The following is a 21,184-nucleotide window of genomic DNA, read 5'->3' as shown; positions in this document are numbered from 1 at the left end:
TAGCGGGATTGCCTCTTTTGAAGTTTTTACTCTTTCGTTCTATAACTGCCAATAGTCAACGGCATTACTCATACAGCCAATCAAACTGTTTTAGAGAAATTAAATATGAAATAAAGATAAAATGAAGCAAACAAGTAAGCAATTTTTATCTTAAATTTTAGCTTATTTACATGAATAATGCCAATCAACTTTAACAATTAATTTAGTGTCGTAATAACGTTTAACTATGTTTAGTACGTCCTGCGAAGGGGAGACTTTGCGATAAATCAAAAACAGCTGAACTGATAATGTCCGCTATAGTTTTCACTGAATTTCTTAAGCTCTACTTGTACGATTTTTTTCCATATTTTTTGACTTATGGTTCAAAAGTTAGAGGGGCGGGGACACATTTTTTCTTTCGGAGCGATTATCTCCGAATATATTCACTTCATCAAAAAATGTTTGTTAAAGACCCCTATTAATTTTGAAAGAACTTTCCAATAATACCCCACACTGTAGGGTGGATGCAAAAAAAATATCCTCCACTTTACGTGTATGGGAGGACCCCTAAAAAAAAAAAAATTTTAGATTTTATTGTACGACTTTACCATGTAAAGTGGGGGAGAATTTTGTTTTGCTTAAACTTAATTGGCTTTATTGATTTATATATCCATATTCCATATCAAATTGCAGCTTTCTATCACTAACGACCACGGAGCAAAGCCTCGGACAGACAGACAGACGGACATGGCGAAACTATAAGTTGACTACGGAACCCTAAAAATGGGCGTTCGGTAGCGCCACCTACAAATATGACGAGAAGTGACTATAGATAGAGATGTACAGTCTTTTATTTTCTGATCTTTGGTCTAAGTGCTGTTGAATATCACTGTTTCAGTGTTTAAATTTTCGATTAATTAATTTTATTACCTAAGTTTTTATTTAGTGGTTAACTATACGAACACAGTAAATAATTAAATATAATGTAGCTATTACAAATAAATAATAAGCTGTGTCTCACGGAAGTTTTATTATGCAGTATCTTACGTGAGCGAATAACTTGCAATGCGACGCGTCGCGGCGCGGCGCGGCGGCCCAACGGCACAACGAGATCGCCCACGTAGGACACTTCCATAGATATCAAAGGATTGAATTCGCGCCGCGCCGCTTCGCGTTCGCGAGTTATTCTCTCACGTAAGCCGACACCTTAGCTATTTCGGAGCTGGTCCCATAGTAAAAGTTTCTCGGGAGTAAAATTTATATAGGCTGGCGATTATGGTAATCGTTTAAATTTGATACCACTTTTTTACCGAAATACATAATAACAAATACCTACCTAGTCGAGTAAACAAAATAAACGTATACTTAAGCGGTAATTTCAAATCTACAATTGTCTCCTACACCCATATTTAATAACAATTAGTGTCAATGTCGAAAGATAGACGTAGCATTATCTAAATTAATTTGTGTACTCAGATCCAAGATGGCGGCCCATTGTCACGTTGACATTTGGCCGCACCGAGCATGCGCAATGCGTGTCGCGACCCCTCTTTGCATACAATGCTTAAAAAAAACGCTAAGCTTTCTGGTTTTGGAAAACAAATGGGAAATTAGGCGGTGGATAGCGAAAACGTTTGAAAATATATGTGATTTTGTGTAATACTTTCTATTTTGTGGTTTTGTTGACGACTTTTTTACGGGTGGAGTCTTAATTCGGTGGTTTCAATACTTTCAATTTACCTAATACTAAGTCCTGGAACTCCTGGATGCACCAATACGCTACGAGATGTAAAAATTACTCTTTCTGTCTGCGTCTGTGTACTCTATGTGACTATTATTTTTTCGCTTACCTATGTAGAAAAATACTTAAGTCTTTATTAGGCAGAGGGAATATATTTCCTCACCAGATTTTGAACTTTATTTTAACCACACCAATGGCACCGCCACCAATCATGGGACATTTAAGAGAAAATTTGGTGTACTTTTGATATTTCATTTTAGTATTTAATAAAAGCTGCTGCAATTGCAACTATGTTTTTTGCTGCAGTCATGCGATGTATGGTGCCATTAATTTTCAAACTAATAAATATCAAGCTCTTGTTTATGGTGAAATGTTGCCAGCGTTTAAAAACTGATGGTAAGTACTTATTTTACAGGATTGGTCTATACCATCCCATTACTGGTGCCTGTCCTATCATAGGGATGTTTACTATAATAGGGTTAATTTTGCATTATTTCTGACACCGGTTATGGCATAGATAGCCAAAAGAAAAACCTACATACATTCTCGTGGCTTAGCTTAAATACTTACTGTATTTTTTATTTGTGTATTGCCGGATTAAAAGTAGATATAAAGATTTATTTATTAAGCTAGATCCCTTGCGGTTGGTGGCGCTTACCTTATTACCGCATTATCACCATTACGAATGTGCCGTAAGCGCCAAGTACTTACACTTCCTGTTTCATCATCACTACACTTCTATTAGTCCGAAAAAAGAGGAGAATATTGTTTGGACTAAAAACTTAGAAATATTTAACCGCAAAATTGCGATGAATCGATAATATAGTAAATAGAGTCATACCAAGCTAAGTTGGCAACGATTTTGATAGCCCAACCTGCAAGTGTTAAGTAAACGTCATAATTTCATTGATGTTTGACGTTTAAAATAACACGTGTCTGAGCTGTCAATATCGCTGCCAACTTATGTTGGTCTGACTTTATATAAATAAGACTTCTAATCAGAGAAAAACCGTGATGTCTTAACGCTTTATTAAAAACCATAGATAAGATAAATAAAGTCTCAAGATTTTCCCGCCATTTGTTTACTAACACTGAATGAAGCTGATTGGTTGACAGTTCAAATTAAAAACGACTTAAATACACTACAGTTCTAACAGTCTTTTGTCGTTTTAAACAAGTGTATAACCAAATAATTTAAAAAAGCTTATGTCTGTAAGAAATTATCCACGCATATGTCATTTTGTATTTGTTCTTGCATTTCACTACGACGAAATTAGCCGTTAACATCGTAATCATAAGAATTAAAATCAACTCCAGCATAAGTAGTTGGCACGCTGGCTTCTCATTCGCTAGGCGTTTGAAATTGGAACATGCTGGTCGCATGTGGGTTCGGATTGCGAGAAACAATATGGCTACCGTTTCTCCGTAAAATATAGGAGGATTTGTGACGAAAACTTTAAGATAATACTCATAAAGAATATATTTGAATGACTGGGGTATTATGCTATTTTTAAATGGGACTTTAACTAGTTATTTAAACAAACTCGTATGTACCAAGGTTGCATTGCATTAATAACCTTAGGTCGTTTGCTTAAAGTTTAAATTTGAACTAAGGTGTCCATATCAGCTAACCACTAGTTTGCAGCAATAAAATTTACTACATATGTAATCCGTAATTCCGTACGAAAAGGGACTAGAAAAGAAATAATGACGTAGTAAACTTTATTAACAAGTTTTGTGGCGTAAATGTTAACTGCCGTGAGGCACAGACCTTTATTATTGACACATTTTTCACATGTCTTTTTGATGCCTCATACGAGTTATAAGTAGTGTATTTAACCTATGGTGAGATGTTGCCGGTGAAAATAGAGAGATTCCAAGTGATTCTTTCGAATTGTCACTAACAAAAGTTTGGCAGTTACGACGTTTTTAACGATATTTAATAAAATTTTGATACTTCATCACGTAAGCGACAACTGCATTTTGGGTATGATTGGTTGCTTTTTAGTGGCAATAACTCATATTTAAGTAATTTTGGTTACGTACAGATAGTTGTTTGATAGCGAATTAGTGTAAATCCTCTAATGGCGTCTGACGTAACGGATCTCTCTATCGTTTTATAGGACGTAAGTGTGAAGGTGACAGAGATTTTAATAATTACTGTTAGGGCGTCAACTAATTAGTTTATTTTATTAAATTGTATATTTTATTTGCTCATTTTGGGAAACTAGGATACAACTCCGGTTTCCTACTTTTAGATATCTGTTATCTCGCTAAACCTGGTACCTATCCGTTCGGTAACTTAATCCCAATAGTGTAGTATCCCAGTAGAGCCATAACAATATAGTCTACTCTTTATACAGTTGCTATCAGATGTCTCAGAGCGGCCTAAGCGTTCAAAAATATCTGAACACGCATTAATTGTCAAAGCGTTAGAGTGCGTGTGTAGGTATTTTTGGGCACTTCGGCTCCGATAAATCTGATGGCGCCTGTACTAGAGCAGTTGTGCGATTGTAAATAACACTACAAAGTTGTAACGTTATTATTGTTTGCAGGTGATCGGAGAACGAGAATATGCTGTCCGGCCGACGCGGAGACCCTCCGAGGAGCTGCAGACCGGGCAGCCCCTAGAAGTAGTTGTACAACAGGTGAGTTATGTTAATTTATAAATAATGATTTTAATTTTTAAGGAATAATCTTTATTTTGTAGCGCTCATTCTTGAGCGCCTACCAAGTTGCCTACGCCAGGCGGCGCTGTCATCGTGCACCCGGCCAATAGAATACGTTCAAGAGAGTCAAGAACAATAAAAACCGCTTAGTTTGTATGGTTTTAATGGGTATGCATAAAAAAACAGTTGACAGGTCATATTTTAACACATTTTTATGACTTTTGAAGGTCAACGTGATGTAAATGAAATGTATGGAAAATACCGAGTTTGGGTGTCACACAGTTATCAATGCACTTTCTCTTTTTTTAGGGTTCCGTAGTCAACTAGGAAACCTTATAGTTTTTCGATGTCCCTCTCTCTGAAATTTGGCATGCATATATAAATCAATAAAGCCGACAAAGTCGTAAAACAAAACCTCCATTTTTTTTTAGGGTACCTCCCCTACACGTAAAGTGGGGGTGAATTTTTTTTTGCTTCAACCCTACGGTGTGGGATATCGTTTGGAAGGTCTTCCAAACTAACAGGGGTCTTCAACAAACATTTTTTGATAAAGTGAATATATTCGGAGATAATCGTTCCGAAAGAAAAATAAATGTGTCCCCCCCCCCCCCCTCTAACTTTTGAACAATAGGTCAAAAAAATATGAAAAAAAAATCGTGGAAGTAGAGCTTAAGAAATACATAAAATGAAAACTATAGCGGATATGATCAGTTTAGCTGTTTTAGAGTTATCGCAAAGAGTTTCCCCTTCATAGTAAAAAGACGTACTATCCACAGTTCATCCCTTGGTTAATAATCTACTGTACTTTAAGCTCCAGTTTAGCTTATTGTTTTTTTTTTTTTGTTTTTTTTCTTATTTCGTTTATTGCAGAACCATGGTTACATTAAGGACATTAAGGTGTTAACATGTATTGAGTGCATGCATGGTTACCCTGTCAGGGCATAGCAACATTATTGATATTCTAAAACTACTTAATTACTAAAATAAATACATATTCAAACACAAAATAGCATTTACGTAATACTAGGAAATTCTTACAATTAAAATAAAGCAATAATACTATAATTATTATTGTAACGGAAGAGTAACTACGGAACCCTACTCTGAGCATGGCCCGATATGCTCTTGACCGATTTTTTATACTACGTCAGTGGCAAACAAGCATACGGCCCGCCTGATGGTAAGGAGTCTCCGTAGCCTATGTACGACTGCAACTCCAGAGTTACATGCGCGTGCCGACCCTAACACCCCGCACCCTCGTTAAGCTCTGGCAACCTTACTCACCGACAGGAACACAACACTATTAGTAGAGTCTAGTGTTATTTGGCTGCGGTTTTCTGTAAGATGGAGGAGGTACTTCCCCAGTTGGGCTCTGCTCTAGATCTGGAATGCGGCTGTGTTGTGCGCCTGTACCCTACCACATAAAGCGAGATGACATTCACAATGCCGATACCTCTCTATTTCCTTCCCAGAGCCTGGAACTATCTCCAATATACCAAAATTTATCTAAATCAATTGAGCAGTTTAATTTAAACTTGAAGAGGTAACAGACAGACATATAGACAGATTTACTTTCTCATTTATAAAATTAATATTATTAGTAGGGTAATATATATATATATATAATTATAGATCAATAGGGATATCACAGAGAAGTCATAAGAATAATCTTTCCTAAGGAAGTCGACACATGGGTCAATAGTACATTTCGATGCTGTGCGGGAAGCATGTCATTACTTCACGAGCACCGAGATATCTTGCTACGAGCCGTAGGCGAGTACTACTTACCCAAACCTTTACCTTTAACGTGCGGAAATGTCATTCTTTCCGCTCATACTTTCCGCACTGGCATCGAAATGTACTATTTCGTTGTCTTGTTTCTGACCACTCTGTCACGCTTGTATCTATGTCTTCTATCAAATAAATAAATAAATCGGGTGCTATTGTATGTCTTTCTAGCTGTAGATTATATTTTACATGAGAAAAATTATAAACAAAAACTCATCTCATACAAAAAGCTCCACATTTTTTGGGGATAAAAACAATACAACGGAAAGAATTTTGACCCACATATCTACGCCGACCTTTCAGAACAAAGTGAAAATTTGACATTATGGTTCTCTACATTTTTGGTTTAATTTTTTATTTATTTATTTCAAGAGAAAACTTAAGTGGTAGGTATACATATTTTTTCTCCAAACTGTGGACAGTTTGTTGGCGAATAGTGCGCTCCAAAATAAAGCTAACAATGCTGCAATGTTGTGTCATACCTACTCATACATTATACAAACTTATTTTAGTAGGTGAGTACTGAGTTAAATGATTAATTTAAAATGCTTACTTGTAGGTATCAATACTTACACAACTATTTAGTTATCTATATATATATATATATATATATATATATATATATATATATATATATCTAAGAAATATAAGTACTATGTATCGATAATATTATCTAAGAGTATTGTTTTTAATCTTTCTTTAAAAATCTGTTTACTACTGGACTGCTCTATTGTTTATTGTTTCAATCACTCTGTTTTACCAGGAAACCTACGTAAACATGGCGGACGTCATCTACGAGTAAAATATCTCAATGCCAATAATTTTACGTTTGAAGTTGCAAAGTGAGTTATGAGGATATGACGTTCGTTACGTACAATGTTAGGGCTCCTTTACACGATAGCCCAGCGTAGGCCAGTCTAAGGAACGCAGCTAAGCGGTGGAATGAGATAGCAATATCACTTACTCCCTCTAACTCTAACGCATAAATGCGTCCCTTGGACTGGCCTGCGCTGGGCCATCGTGTAGGGAGCCATTACAGATGTAGTCGAAAATGGTTTTCCATCGTATTTTCTCGGAAACGTTCGTATTAGTCCTGCTACTTCAGTCAACGTCAGTACTTTTTGTACAGAGACTGACTGAAATAGAAAGATACTCTCGCACGTTTCCGTGAAAATAAGATGGAAAATAATTATGCACTACATCTTTATCATTATCACTCTAAAAGTCACACCAACCCGCCGCCAAAAAGCGGTTCCCATACAATCGAAGCATTGCCCTCGTTCTAAAAAGACATGCTTAAATTACATAAAACTTGGCATGAACATTTACGCAACAACAAAGAAAACTATTCTCATCCCTTTCTGTTGAATGCTAGTGCTTCTGGGCATTCAAATCGACAACGACAACAACCATTTTGCCTATTTAGCGCGAAATCAAGGTAGCGCAACTCTAACCATCCCAGCTCCTCCACGAAGCCTAGCAAAGTTTTCAGGTTGCTAACTGCCTCCAGTGTGCAAGGAGGTAGGTATTTGTTCCTGTATACTTCTACCTGTTTGCAGTCTAGGAGAATGTGTTTTGTTGTTTCCTCTTCTTCCGTGCACGCTCTGTCTGTTGGGTGCTATTCCTATTGCTAGCGTAAAACAAAGACAGCATGACTATCTCTGTCTATGTTTGAAATGAGACAATCCTGGGCCAAAGTATAGTTCTATGGAAGGCTCGTCACTGCTTATGTAAATTTTATTGTTTTAAAATAGTACATTATGATACAAGTCCGATAATCGTACATTATAATACAAGTGCGATAAATAGGAAATTCGAAACAAGTGGCAACAAATTAAAACACAACCCACTCCCTGTGTTTAAAATCACCAGTTGCGAATTACCTATTCGCACATGTATCGTACAACGTTTTACAGTATATAATGGACCTTTAAATTTTCTACATAGTTAGGTAATGTGTTCATTATCGCACTAGTGCGGTAAAGTAGCACCATATGTACTGTAAAAAGTATTTGTTTACAACTGCATAAAGGCTAGAAGGTTGAATGTTACCACACCCGGTAGTTTGTGTCATAAACCTTTGTTTTTACGGCGGGTAACATTGTAATTAATTATGTGGCAACCTTGACTCTTGCGCAGCTGACGTCTTTGCGTGAAAACTGACGCTTTTTTACTACCTTGGTGATTGCTTTATATCTAAAGGCCAGTCCAGACAGGATGATCAAATCGACCGATATGATAAGATTTATTTATTTATTTATGGTTAGACTCGAGCGCTCAAAAAAAAGACCCTAAATGTGCATACTAGCGTCGAAAATTGGCATCCTTGCGTCCGCATCTCCATTTGATCGGTCTAAATCTTAAAATTGAATCAAGTCAATATTAACGGATGTGCGAGAACAAAGATTTAAAAAAATACATAATTTCTGTAGTTATTGGCGATATCGTATACACCGTGGGCCCATATAACCAGACAGATTTTAAAGGTGTACTCTTGACCGCATTTAGAGACTAAAATGTCATACAAAGTTTTCTGAAATTGGTTTTGTTTTAGAGATATTGACAATTCTTGTGAAAATTTGTTTCTGTAATAACATAGTGAAAAAAACGCCTCTTTGGCTGCGACGCTGCCACTATGCGACTTATTTTAGACATACTAAAATAAGTCAAATAACATTTTTTTCTCCTTATGATCTCAAGTCAAGAATGCGTGATTAAAATCTGTCGGGTTATATGGGCCCACGGTGTATATTCTATGTTATCGAGTTAATCTATTTACTAAATCTATTTCATGATAATTCAAAGAGAGATCTCGTATAAAAATGTAAATAAACTAGTTTTGATGACAAACTGTTCACTGTCTAGATATCGTAATTATTAAGCTGATTTAGTAGGTAATTAAACAGATTTATATTTATGCAAAATTAAAATTGCTTTCATACCTGTTTCGCTAGTTCTTGTGAAAAAAGCGACGGGTTGTTTGTTTTACTAATGATACGTAACTTAGGGCACCGTAAGATCGTGTTCTTCTCTCACTCTCACTGATAGTATGTGTGAGTGAGATGGATGTGTGCCCGGGAGCGCGGATATGTTTTTGAACTTTAATTTTTTGTACGTTTAAATTAAAAAATAAGTAATTCGATAAGTTCTCTCAAACATGATATTGACGATTTTAGGAGCAATGTTCATATTTTTAGCAAAGGTGCAAATTTTGTCACAAATTTTTAAAGTGCATTTTAGACTTAGAGCATTTACTCAGGAGTCGCCTTTAGAAGCTTCTCTGTCGACACTCCCGGAGTGCAACCCGTTGTTTTTTTTTTTAATTTAGCACATTATACCCGTTCTGTCGCCATGCATGATTCATGTATCTATGGCAAATTGCAGCTTTCTAGCACTAACGATCACGGAGTAAAGCCGCGAACGGACGGACAGACTGACATGGCGAAACTATAAGGGTTTCTGGGTGACTACGAAACCCTCAAAATCGGCCCAAATAGAAGACTGGAGAAATGCCCATGTATACTGAATTACTGACCGGACAAACATTACCAAATGCTACCAAAACCGTGTTAAGTATGGCATTTATATTCGCTTGGATTAGCGTTGCCCAACCTAATTCATAAGCGCTTCAACGTGACCAGCAAGGATACAGCCCTATCATGGCACAATGTCGAGTTTCCTCATTTTTGATGGAAAAGCTCTTTGCCTCCTACCTATAATGCTCACGCCGGATCCCATTGTTTGACATAATTATTGAAAGCCATAATGTAATAATTGTCAGATTATCATTAGTCATAATTCTGAAACCGTTAACTCTTCAGAATTTTCGTAAGGTTATCCTATAGATAGGTTAGGTTAGTTTTGTTTTATGGCAATCCTGAAAAGGTACGCGTTTCTGATAAAAAACCAAATTATGACTAAAGAAAATGCGGACAAACAATACATTATGACTTAAACCTTTATGGGAAACAAATAAACAATAGAGACCCAATCAGACCAAGCTAACTCTGCAGCGATTTTGATAGCACATTGCACGTCGCAAGTGCTAATTTAAACGTCATCATTTCATAGAAGTTTGGCGTTTAAAATAACACTAGCACAACGGGGTATACAGTAAATTACCTACTGTTCGGATCGGCTCAATAATTAAGTCAAAAAACAAAACCCTCATTAAAATATTAACGAACACATCCAGCGAATGTAGTATGTACAAAAAAATACAATTACCTGTTCCATAAGCAGAAGTAAGGACCTCCTTTAGGTCCGGCTGATGAGAACAATCTTTCTTCTTAATATTGGTTGACTGTATTACCTCATTTCGTTGAAAAACTCTCTTGCCAAGCGCGAGACGGCTCTCTTTGATGATTCAATTTTTTTTAGGACACTTGAGACGCAAAATAGCAGAATGTGACAGTCGAAAATGTAGCTATAATTGTTTATTATTCAAAAAAACATTGTAATTACAGCGTTCGCCAATACATTACAATCTTAATATTAACCATTATTACTTAACCTAATATGTAAAATCACTACATTAGACTACTTGAGGTGACGTTAGAGACTGCGGCAATTACCGCGCCATCAAACTTATGTCCCATACCCTTAAAATATGGGAGAGGATCTTTAATAATAGATTAAGTGATATAATTACACTTACCCCCAATCAGTGTGGGTTTGTTGCAGAAAAGGGCACATCTGATGCGATCCAAACCGTCCGCATACTGCTGGAAAAAGCAAAAACCTTTATTTATTATATATATATATATTATTATCATATATATATATTATTATTATATATATATTATTATCTAACTAAAAGATGTCAAAAAGCACTACCTTGGAATATTTTATACGCAGACGATGTTGTTCTTATGTCCGAAGATAAAGATACACTCCAAGCCGACTTTAACTTATGGATTGAAGCTCTGGAGGAGAATGGTCTAAAGATTAGTAGGAATAAGACTGAACACATGTCGTGCATTTTTGAGGAGACTACAAGCACAAACAGAGACAATATTCAAATTTTTGCCGGGAACACCATAATCCCACGTGTAGACCGTTTTAAGTACCTGGGTTCCATCATTAATCATGACGGAAAAATTGATAAAGACGTCGAGCATAGAACATCTGCGGGATGGTTAAAATGGAGGCAGCTCACGGGAGTAATGTGCGATGTTAAAATGCCACTGAGGGTAAAAGGAAAACTATATAAGACCGCGATTAGACCCGCCATACTTCATGGTTCAGAATGCTGGGCCACTACTAAACAACACCTAAACAAACTCCATTCTACAGAAATGCGCATGTTAAGATGGTCGGCGGGCGTCACTCTAATGGATAAAGTAAGGAACGAATATGTCAGAGGCAGCTTTAAAGTCGCTCCTATTAACGAGAAAGTTATTGAAAAACGCCTTAGATGGTACGGACATATACAAAGACGACCCGAAGACCATATCGTCAAAACAGCCTTAAACTTGCCAACGACGAAGCGTGGAAGCGGAAGGCCCCCCGCCACTTGGTTGACGACGGTCCAAAAAGACCTTATAGTACAAAAAATCGACAATAACCTAACCAGGAATCGTGCCACCTGGAGGCTTAGGACAAGGAAGGCCGACCCCAAATAGGGATAAAGGTCCAGGATGATGATGATGATGATGACTACATTAGACTACTTAATTAATACTGCGATTCAAATATTTGTTTACATTTTTGTATGAGTTGTGACCACTTGGATGCGAACACATCAATGTGCGGTGCCACATTAAGCACAGAGTTGAGCAGCGTGAGTGCGGTGTGTAGCGGCGCCTGGCGCAGCAGCCCGCTGCGCGCGGGCGGCGCGCTGCGCAGGCGCCCGCGCGCATCAGGTGCATAGTCTTACCACCATAATAACACTATATGTCTCGTACCTACGACCTACTTGTCGCTTACCATAAGGACGAGATTTGCTTGTATCTTTATACGAATAACCTGGCATCCGACAAAGCCACCTACACCTGTATCCTTATGGCAAGCGACAAAGTAGGACTTTTTGTTTTGAAACGACATATATGCAAGATAAATGACAGTTCAATTGCCTAATCTAGAGCGACGCTAATATATAGCTCGACTAGCAATGTGTCAAAGAGAATTTTCAAAAATTGCTAAGTTCACATGAAATGTTCTCGCGAATTTTTTCTGCATACTTATTGACAAACCTCACAGTTCCACCTGTGGAATACACGACTATGAATCACGTAATGTTAAATGTCATCAACAGTAAAAACACTGAGTTATAATCCCTAATCCAAACGGGAACTTTCTAACTGGAAACATTCCGTAAATTGCGGAAATTTTGAGAATGTTATGCAACTTGCACATTGCTAAGACGAAGCTTAGTAACTCTAACTACATAATTGATTTAATAAAAAATACAGTTTATATGACTGATCCTTCTTTGAGATGTGTCACTGACAGGTATCCCTTCTCCCATCACAATACACAATTTCCCGCTATAAAAAAAAAAACTTAATGGATTAAGATTAAGTTTTTTTAAATAGCGAGAATGTTTGGCGGGTTTTAAGTGGCTAAAGTCAAATTCGACAGGTATGTCGAACATCTTGCAGCGTTACAATATGTGAAGGTATTTACCATCTAGGGCCCTAGCCGCTAGGGCAATGTTGTATGGTATCGAATCTCCAACCTCAAACCTCTCAAAATTCGAAAAATAAAGGGTCCACACTAGTACGGAACCCTAAAAGTTCGTGAAAGCAAGTTCGGTCGGAGCTCTTAATTATAGGATATGCCCGAGCCGAACGAATAACTGTAAAGCGAAATTGAAAAAAATGGCGGTTTCGGGTTCGCGATTGATAGCAGTCCTCACATTGTCCGGATTCTACAATCCGGACTGACCACGGCTGAGCACGGCTACCATGACTTGGTGGCTGCCCCCCTGCCTGTACCTGCCTACGCCCATGTATAGACGTACAATCGCCTACGCTCGCGGTATGCCAGTTAAGAAAAAATTGCCTTACTTGCCTACTGCCTACCTGCAAGGCGTTCAAACGAGTATATTACGAACATAAAATGTATATAGTATAAATATTATTATATTGTACGTAGGGCTAAGATGGTTCTTTATCATTTGTCGCCATGCCTGTCACTGTCTAACATAGTGGTAACTTTCTTCATGGAAGGCCAGAAAATAAAAAAAATCCGTGGAGGGCCGGAACTGTACAATAAATGTATTGCGATTCAAAACCGTTATGTCGCGAGCCATAATTATTTCGAAAGACAGGCGGCGGGTTGGATGAAAGGCTGTACTGTGAAGATTGGAAACCTTCACAGTCTTTTGGAAGATAATAACTGGCAGCAGTTACAGATTCAGAATTATCGCCTTGCTAAATGAATAAAGATCTGCAGACGGCCATTCCCAAGGTGACAACCATCTAAAATATACATATTATATCAGAAATCTACGTCTGCGTTTATATTCCCCACCACAGATAGACCGTACCCCTCGTTACCCACCCACCACTGTACCCCTAGTGTAAATTTATTCGATGGCGTAACGTGACGTACGCGTTTGCGTCAAGTCTCATTGTGTATGGGATATTGAGTTTCCAAAACGTTCCGCTTTTATACGTTTAGAAACAGCGTGCCATCAGCTTGATGCATTTCCCCATTGGATTATGATTCTAATATTGCTACCGACATATTTCGTTATTTTATGACTAGTATTTAAGATATAAGCTAAGATAAATTTCGAAGATCTAGTATCAGCTATAAAATCATCAATTAAGAAACTTGTTTCTATAAAACTAGTTCAAGATATAATCTTCTAGCATATAGACATAAACAAACCAACATCATTAACATTTATAAACATCATTTTAGAGGGGGCTGACGTAAAACACTGGTTATTATAATGAACTTTTACACATTATAATCAATCAAGAGCAATGTTATGAAAAATGTCACGGAAATTTAACGTGACCGTATTTATGCAGAAACTTGGCCGGATTTCCGCCTTTGCCCACAAGGCCCGGGCCTAGGGGCCCAGGCAACCTAGTAATGGTTTTGAGATGGAGAAGGGCCCCCACTAAATTATTAGTGCCATACCAAGTGCCTAGGGACCCTGGGTCTCTAAATCAGGGTCTGTGCAGAAAACAATCAACGTAATTATTTTTATATACATATATATATAATCATAACCTGCCTATTTACTCTTCAAGTGGCATATGACGTTTTTGAGTTATTGGAATTTTCATTTTATTTCAATTAATCAAATTTGAAATTTAAATGATAATCGGTCGGGACTCGGGAGTCGACGGCCTACCACTTCAAGGGATATATAAAGAAACGATAAACGGCCTATATTAACAAACTGGTATCTGTGGGTGCATCGTCATTTTAACTTCACTTTATCGATAACCGATACCTTAATTACATTTAAATTTAGAACATCTCTGAGAAACAAAGAAATTTGATTTTGCCTGTATTCTAATATCAGTCGAGATGACTTTTTATTCGAAATGAAGTGTCAGTTGCTACAATTTTGACAAATTTCGCATGTTACTTGATATTACGGAAGGTGGAGGTAAGGAAATAAATCTCCATGTACCAAAAAGTGTCATCAAAAAACCTTAAATAGGTAGCGCTACAATACCTAGAATACTTGAACAAAAAAATCAAATCATAGACAGCGCACTTCATTCCGTCAATAGCGCCTAGGTTCTTAGCTACTCTAGCCCTACTCTGGAGAGGTTTGGAACTATTATTTATAGCTAACAGCTGGACACTTTTGCAACAGTTCTACCATAAGAGATGTCACTCCTCTTAATTCCACACTCCATACTTGATATGGCAGTCGGCCCCAACTCTAGTTTGATTCTGAATTAAAAAAAAAAACTAAGAATGCGTGGCATGCGCGAAAAAGTTTGCATTACCGCCGTTTTGACGTTTAGTTAGTTTGTAAGTATGAAATTACTTTGTTTTGTTGAAGCTTATGATATTGCTGTAGATAAAGATGTACTGCTGTACATAACTCATTTCATTCGTTTCATAAACCCACACTCGTGTATTTTATTCTTTTCATTATGTAGTAGTTGTGACTAACTTAACTACTATATCAATGCAGACAGCGATGAAATCCACTGAGTTATGGTGTAAGTCACTTTGGCAAATTAAAAAGTTGGTCGCTTTCTACAAAACTACGGTCTCTATATTTGCATGAGACGACTAAAAGAACAGCCAAAAGGTGACATTTCAGTTGGTTCAAGGGTAACCTGTGTGAGGACTGAGGGTAGAGAGGTGTCGCTGGTTAAAACATAAGTAATATAGCTAACTCGATTATGTTTTCACATCTTCCCACAAGAACACAGCTCTCACTGCTCCACTCTGGATGGCCGGCTAAAGCACGCCAGAGGCAGAGGGCCTTTTGAACTCCCTGGAGCACTCGGGTACGTGTAGTCGCTAGTCCCCAACACAAGCTCCCCTGCGTTAATATTATTATCAAACAATCAGACATTAAAAAGTTGCAACTTTAAAGAGCCGAAACTCTCACCATCACGAATCTCACTAATTTAACCAGAATAAAAACACCTCCAACCTTTACGCAATTAAATCCCAACCTTACTGCAACAGTCACAGGGTTATTTTTCGCTCACACGAACATTACAGGCGTTTTGTTCCGTTTTGACTGAAAAGGAACCTGTTCCCGGTAACTGTACCATCGTACATTTATAACTGACTGTACGTAAACTTTATTGTAAGGGGTTAAGGTCGACATTTAGTCGCTGTTAGACTTTGTGCAAGGGTTCACTGGCCTCCATTGCTGTTTTTCAACTGTCAATGGATAGACACGTGCATAAGAATGCTAGCGTAATACCGTAAGCAGCTGTTATGCTGTCGTCTCTTTCTAGTTGTTATGTGTGAGAGAAGCACGCATGCATTAAAGGGCCTGTCTTAACATCAAAAATTTAGTCGAGTGGCTTCATTTTAAGTATTCTATTTTTTCTGGCGCAAGCACCCCCATCTTACTGTCTACTGCACTAAATTTTTGGTGTTTAGACACGTTAAGTTACTAAAACACTCACTACTCGACTAAATGACTGTTAGACCGAACCAGTCGGTACAGTCGGGTTCATGTTCATAAATATGTATACATTTCATCACCGTAATCTTTTGCAATAAGGTGAAAAAAAATCATATTTATGAATTATGAACTCGATACTGGCTACACCGCGCGCCTAGAGCTCTGAGGTCATGTTTCCTGGAAAAATCATAATAGCGTGAAGTAGGATTTTGACACACGGCACAGCGACATCTAGCGAGTAATTCAGTAAATAAAACTAACTCATTGAAAAACTAGGAAATGCATGCAACGGTTAGACGGCGTTAGTTCGTGACCATTGACGGTTCAAAAAACTACAATTCGTTAATTAGTGTTACTATAAACAATAACATTAGCATATAAACAACCATTGGTGATTGTAGCCAATATTTGTTTACGTTTTTTGTTGGTTAGTTTTTGTATCCATAACTCCACGTAATTATACGGTATAATTATTATAAACGGTAGATTAACTATACGCCTCGCTTAACTTAAGTCGGTTTCTAGGTAGGTGGAGAGGTGTGAGCGATTACAGGTCACAGCTACTTTACGATATATATGAGATAGTTAAACAAGCTTTATCAGAAGATAGCAATTTTTTTACCTAACTGTATAAATTATTTTTGTATATTTGTCATTGTTTTTGTTTCTTATTAATTTTATTTTCATTCTTATTTTATTTTTACTTTTCTATAAATCTTGATGGCTTGATGATCCTTTTCAGGTGAAAATTTCCATGTTATAATTATTGCAATGAAGCTATCTGGAATATGATGTTATTATTAGAATTTCTTTTTGACGATCACAATATAGATTCATATAAATGTCATGAATGTAATATGTAAGGCAATCGTATGTTGTGTAATAAATAAATTTGAATCTGAATCAATCAAACAAGTACTAGTAAGTAATACCATGGAATGCTGATTAAATTCCTTACAATCTTCTAAAATGTCATTGAAATGATATTATTAATTTACATATGTACTTACTTGTATACTAAGTATAAAAGTAATGTTTCGATAGAACTAAATTGGAATACGACTGAGTTCGCAGTCGTTCACGCGCCGTAGCGAACGAAACGTAACTGTCTCTGTCGCACTAATATGGAAAAGGGATACACAGAGATAACTATACGCTACGCTACGGGGCGTGAACGATTGGCATCTTGTCTACGCACCCAGTCGTAAAACTTGAGTACCGTAAAATAACGCAACTGTAGCCATCATCTTCCTCGCGTTGTCCCGGCATTTTGCCACGGCTCATGGGAGCCTGGGGTCCGCTTGGCAACTAATCCCAAGAATTAGCGTAGGCACTAGTTTTTACAAGAGTGCCATCTGATCTTCTAAAACTAACTACGCCTTATTGGGATTAGTCCGGTTTCCTCACGATGTTTTCCTTCACCGAAATGCGACTGGTAAATATCAAATGATATTTCGTACATAAGTTCCGGAAAACTCATTGGTACGACGACCCGTGGTTTGAACCCGCGACCTCCGGATTGCAAGTCGCACGCTCTTACTGCTAAGCCACCAGCGCTCTTACCGCTAGGCCACCAACGCAACTATATTAAAGCAGAAGCAGCCGCCACACTGTCTTCTCAACGATACCTGGGCCGACCCACCGGACGGTTACCAGTCGGCCGTTGGGAGGTTTTACGGTAATAAAAAGCTAAGCGATACTGTCAATATACTGGTATTTATAATTAAGCTATGGTTTGTTTGCCATGGTAACGGGATGGCATCATTGAGCATTACGCAAGAATGCCTTGGTGTATGAATGGTTCTTTAGGCACGTTTGTATGGATTCTAAATATAGAAACAGATACTGCATTAAAATTTGTTATTAACAAATCGGAGCTTATCGTGGTCCCTCAACGTATCAATAGGTATATACGTGCAGATGGGTCCGGCAAGGTTGTGGTAATAAAATACATATTTGCAAATACATATTGTATATAAACTTATAAATGAAATGTTCAAAACTTAACTTTTATTTCCCATTAAATCCCACTTATTTATTATGCTATTTCCCAACTTAAAAACAAAGTATACTACGCGATCGTCCATACAAAAAGAGGAAATGTTTTTCCACTTCTAAATATTTTCCATTTTCCATGTTTTTTTTCGTATGTTATTGACTTATTGACACAATGAAAAACTAGGTTTATAGGATTTCCTTTTTTATTTGCAAAACAAACAGATGTCTTATGAGTAGTAGTGAGTTTTAGTATGAGTAGGTATGACACAACATTGTTAGCTTTATTTTGGAGCGCACTATTCGCCAACAAACTGTCCACAGTTTGGAGAAAAAATATGTATACCTACCACTTAAGTTTTCTCTTGAAATAAATGCGAAACCTGTAAACCTAGAATATATTCTGCTGAAGCGATCGAAATCAGAATCAGTGATTTGTCAAATTTAGTTAGTGGAAAACGTTTTCTCCCGAAATGGATTTTCATAGATAAAATACTGTTATTTCATTAGATTCGAAAAGCTATTCTTCCCTCTTAATTACCTAGGTATTTGGCATGATAAAGTGAATATCAAAATACGTCAAATTTTAGTAAGTGATTTTTCAAAGAAAAAAATATTTACTTCGTATGTGATAGATGCTTAACTTATAGCAATCAGGGCATGGTAATAATCTATTCTAACATCTTGATGATTAAGAATTTGCAATTCATGTATGTATACCATAAACTACCTGCTTACTTACATAATGTTATCATGTGTCCGAGTGGAAGATGTTATTTTGAAATTTCAATTAAGGTTACCTAAAGCTGTACGATTTTGCCCATCAAATAACAACTGCCATAAAATAAACACTTCCAATTTAAGTTTTTGCAAGCACATTTGTATAGTTTAGTTTAATAACTTTACAGATGTCAGTAGCAATGCCTGCCTATATTATGTGTATGTTTTCACAACGATATCACCACAATATAAATTAACGGGCGTTCTAGTACATAGTTGGATTTTTGTTTTAGTGTCCGAATGTTACTGCTACTTCTCTTCCTATAATTCGGACACCTTACTAAAATCTACCTATATTATTATTTCTGAATGATTCATAAATTGAAAACTGTTTAGGGATTGCAAACCGGATTGATTTTCAATCCGGCCGGATCCGGCCGGATTTCGGCCATAACCCGGCCGGATCCGGCCGGACCGGATCCGGTTTGGTATAGGGATATTAAAGTTAATTAAATGGCTTATTTTTCTAGTTTTTTGCACAATACGTATTCCTAAATCTATAATTTAAGTTAATAAATAACTTCTTAACAATAAAATAGAACTTAGTAGTAAAAAGTGTTGTCACACTTTAAATATCACTTTAAAAACAAAATATGAAATCGGTCATTTATTATATTTAACCATTCACAAGTGCTCAAATTTTCGTTTACAATTGTAAATTTGATTAATTTCCAAAGCCCGGTAATGGGATGTGGGGTGGGAATTGGAACTCGTTTAAAGGACAAGTTTTCGTAACTGTTATTTGATTGAATTCTTTGTTACGTTGGCATCCATTCCAGTAAGAAAATAAGATATTTTACTATTAACCAAAATCATATTAAATTTGCCAAGATAAAGACACTTTATTATTTAAGAAGGCATATTACAATGCGCTTACGAAACAGAAACCTATATTGTTCAAATTATAGGGAATGGAGCACGACACGACGATCTCATGCGAAAAATAATAGAGTGTAGGATTGAAATCCATCGCGGAAAGAGACTCTCTAAGAATAGTTACATTGATCAAATAAAGAATTGGCTAGACGTAGAGTAGCATGTACCAGGAGATTAAGGAAATTGCATAAGATTGGATGAAATTATAAATACAAAAGATTCTCTTGTAAATTTGAATAGAAAATAACCAATATTATAAATATATGTATAAATATCTGAGCAAAATATCTGAAAAAAAAATCTGAGCAAACTAAAGGTTATCAATGTTATCATATATTCATTCACACATATAACACATATTGATTAGCCCAACTCTAGTCGGTTGAGTACCGCCGAGTTAATCCTGCTCATTTGTTTACTTTTAATATCCTATCACAACATTAACCTTCTCTTTAGAATAAATTACAAATGTCTTCCATAGCATCTCCATTCTTTTATTTTTCCTTCTATAACAGTATTTATGTAATCGTCATATCGTGCCACCAACATGAAAGGCAACTTCTGTTCCCAGTCATCGTCATATATATTTTTATTTAACTAAATTTAAACTTTTTCATTCGTTTTACGCTCTGTTCAACTTCATACCTCTCATCCGTCGCCTTTTCCTTATCTAAAACGCACAGTGCGTACTGTATTTAGGCATTTTTTTTATTTTACCGGATCCGGTCCGGATCCGGCGATTTTTACCGGATCCGGTAGCTCCTGAAAAGTGCCGGATCCGGCCGGATTACCGGATCCGCCGGACCGGATTGCAATCCCTAAAACTGTTGTATAATTTATAATAAACTAAACTTATATAACTTTGGCCAGTTTTGTTTATTTTTTACAACTTTGTCTTTCTCATGTTTCAGTTCGACGAGTTCGCGCGCTCGCTACAAGTGGACCCGCACTCCCCCCTCTTCAGGCTAGTCACAGACGGACAACCCCCACTTAGGTGTGTATACTATTTTAAATCAATAATCACTAGACCATTTTTTTTATAGATTGCTAATATTATTTTTAGAGAGCTGCACTATAGTTGCTATAAAACTTACAATCGCTTATGATATTTTACGAGGCATTGACACATAATAATAAAAAAATGGACCGCTTTGTATAGACAAAACAATCCATTTTACTGCTGTAAAGTGTAGATTACGTTCTCATTTTAATACGTATTGCATCCCTTTCCGCTTGATCTATATCTTTGTCTTTTTGGTATGTAAATAAACATTCCAACACAAT

At 36.9% G+C, this 21,184-nt stretch overlaps 1 protein-coding gene across 3 annotated transcripts in view; it reads left to right on the top strand.

Annotated features, from left to right (window-relative positions):
* LOC133530109 (RNA-binding protein fusilli) overlaps positions 1-21,184 on the top strand; it is a 128,262-nt gene that overhangs the window by 48,667 nt on the left and 58,411 nt on the right. For all 3 annotated transcript variants that reach the window (XM_061867943.1, XM_061867944.1, XM_061867942.1), the window contains exons 2-3: positions 4,276-4,368; positions 20,812-20,894. In XM_061867943.1, the coding sequence (XP_061723927.1) occupies positions 4,276-4,368; positions 20,812-20,894 (176 nt within the window). The remainder of the gene's footprint in view (positions 1-4,275; positions 4,369-20,811; positions 20,895-21,184) is intronic.

Source organism: Cydia pomonella, chromosome 22, assembly GCF_033807575.1.
Source record: "Cydia pomonella isolate Wapato2018A chromosome 22, ilCydPomo1, whole genome shotgun sequence".
NCBI lineage: Eukaryota > Metazoa > Arthropoda > Insecta > Lepidoptera > Tortricidae > Cydia > Cydia pomonella.
Note: the sequence above shows the minus strand (reverse complement) of the source record. Positions and strands in the feature narration are given on the sequence as shown.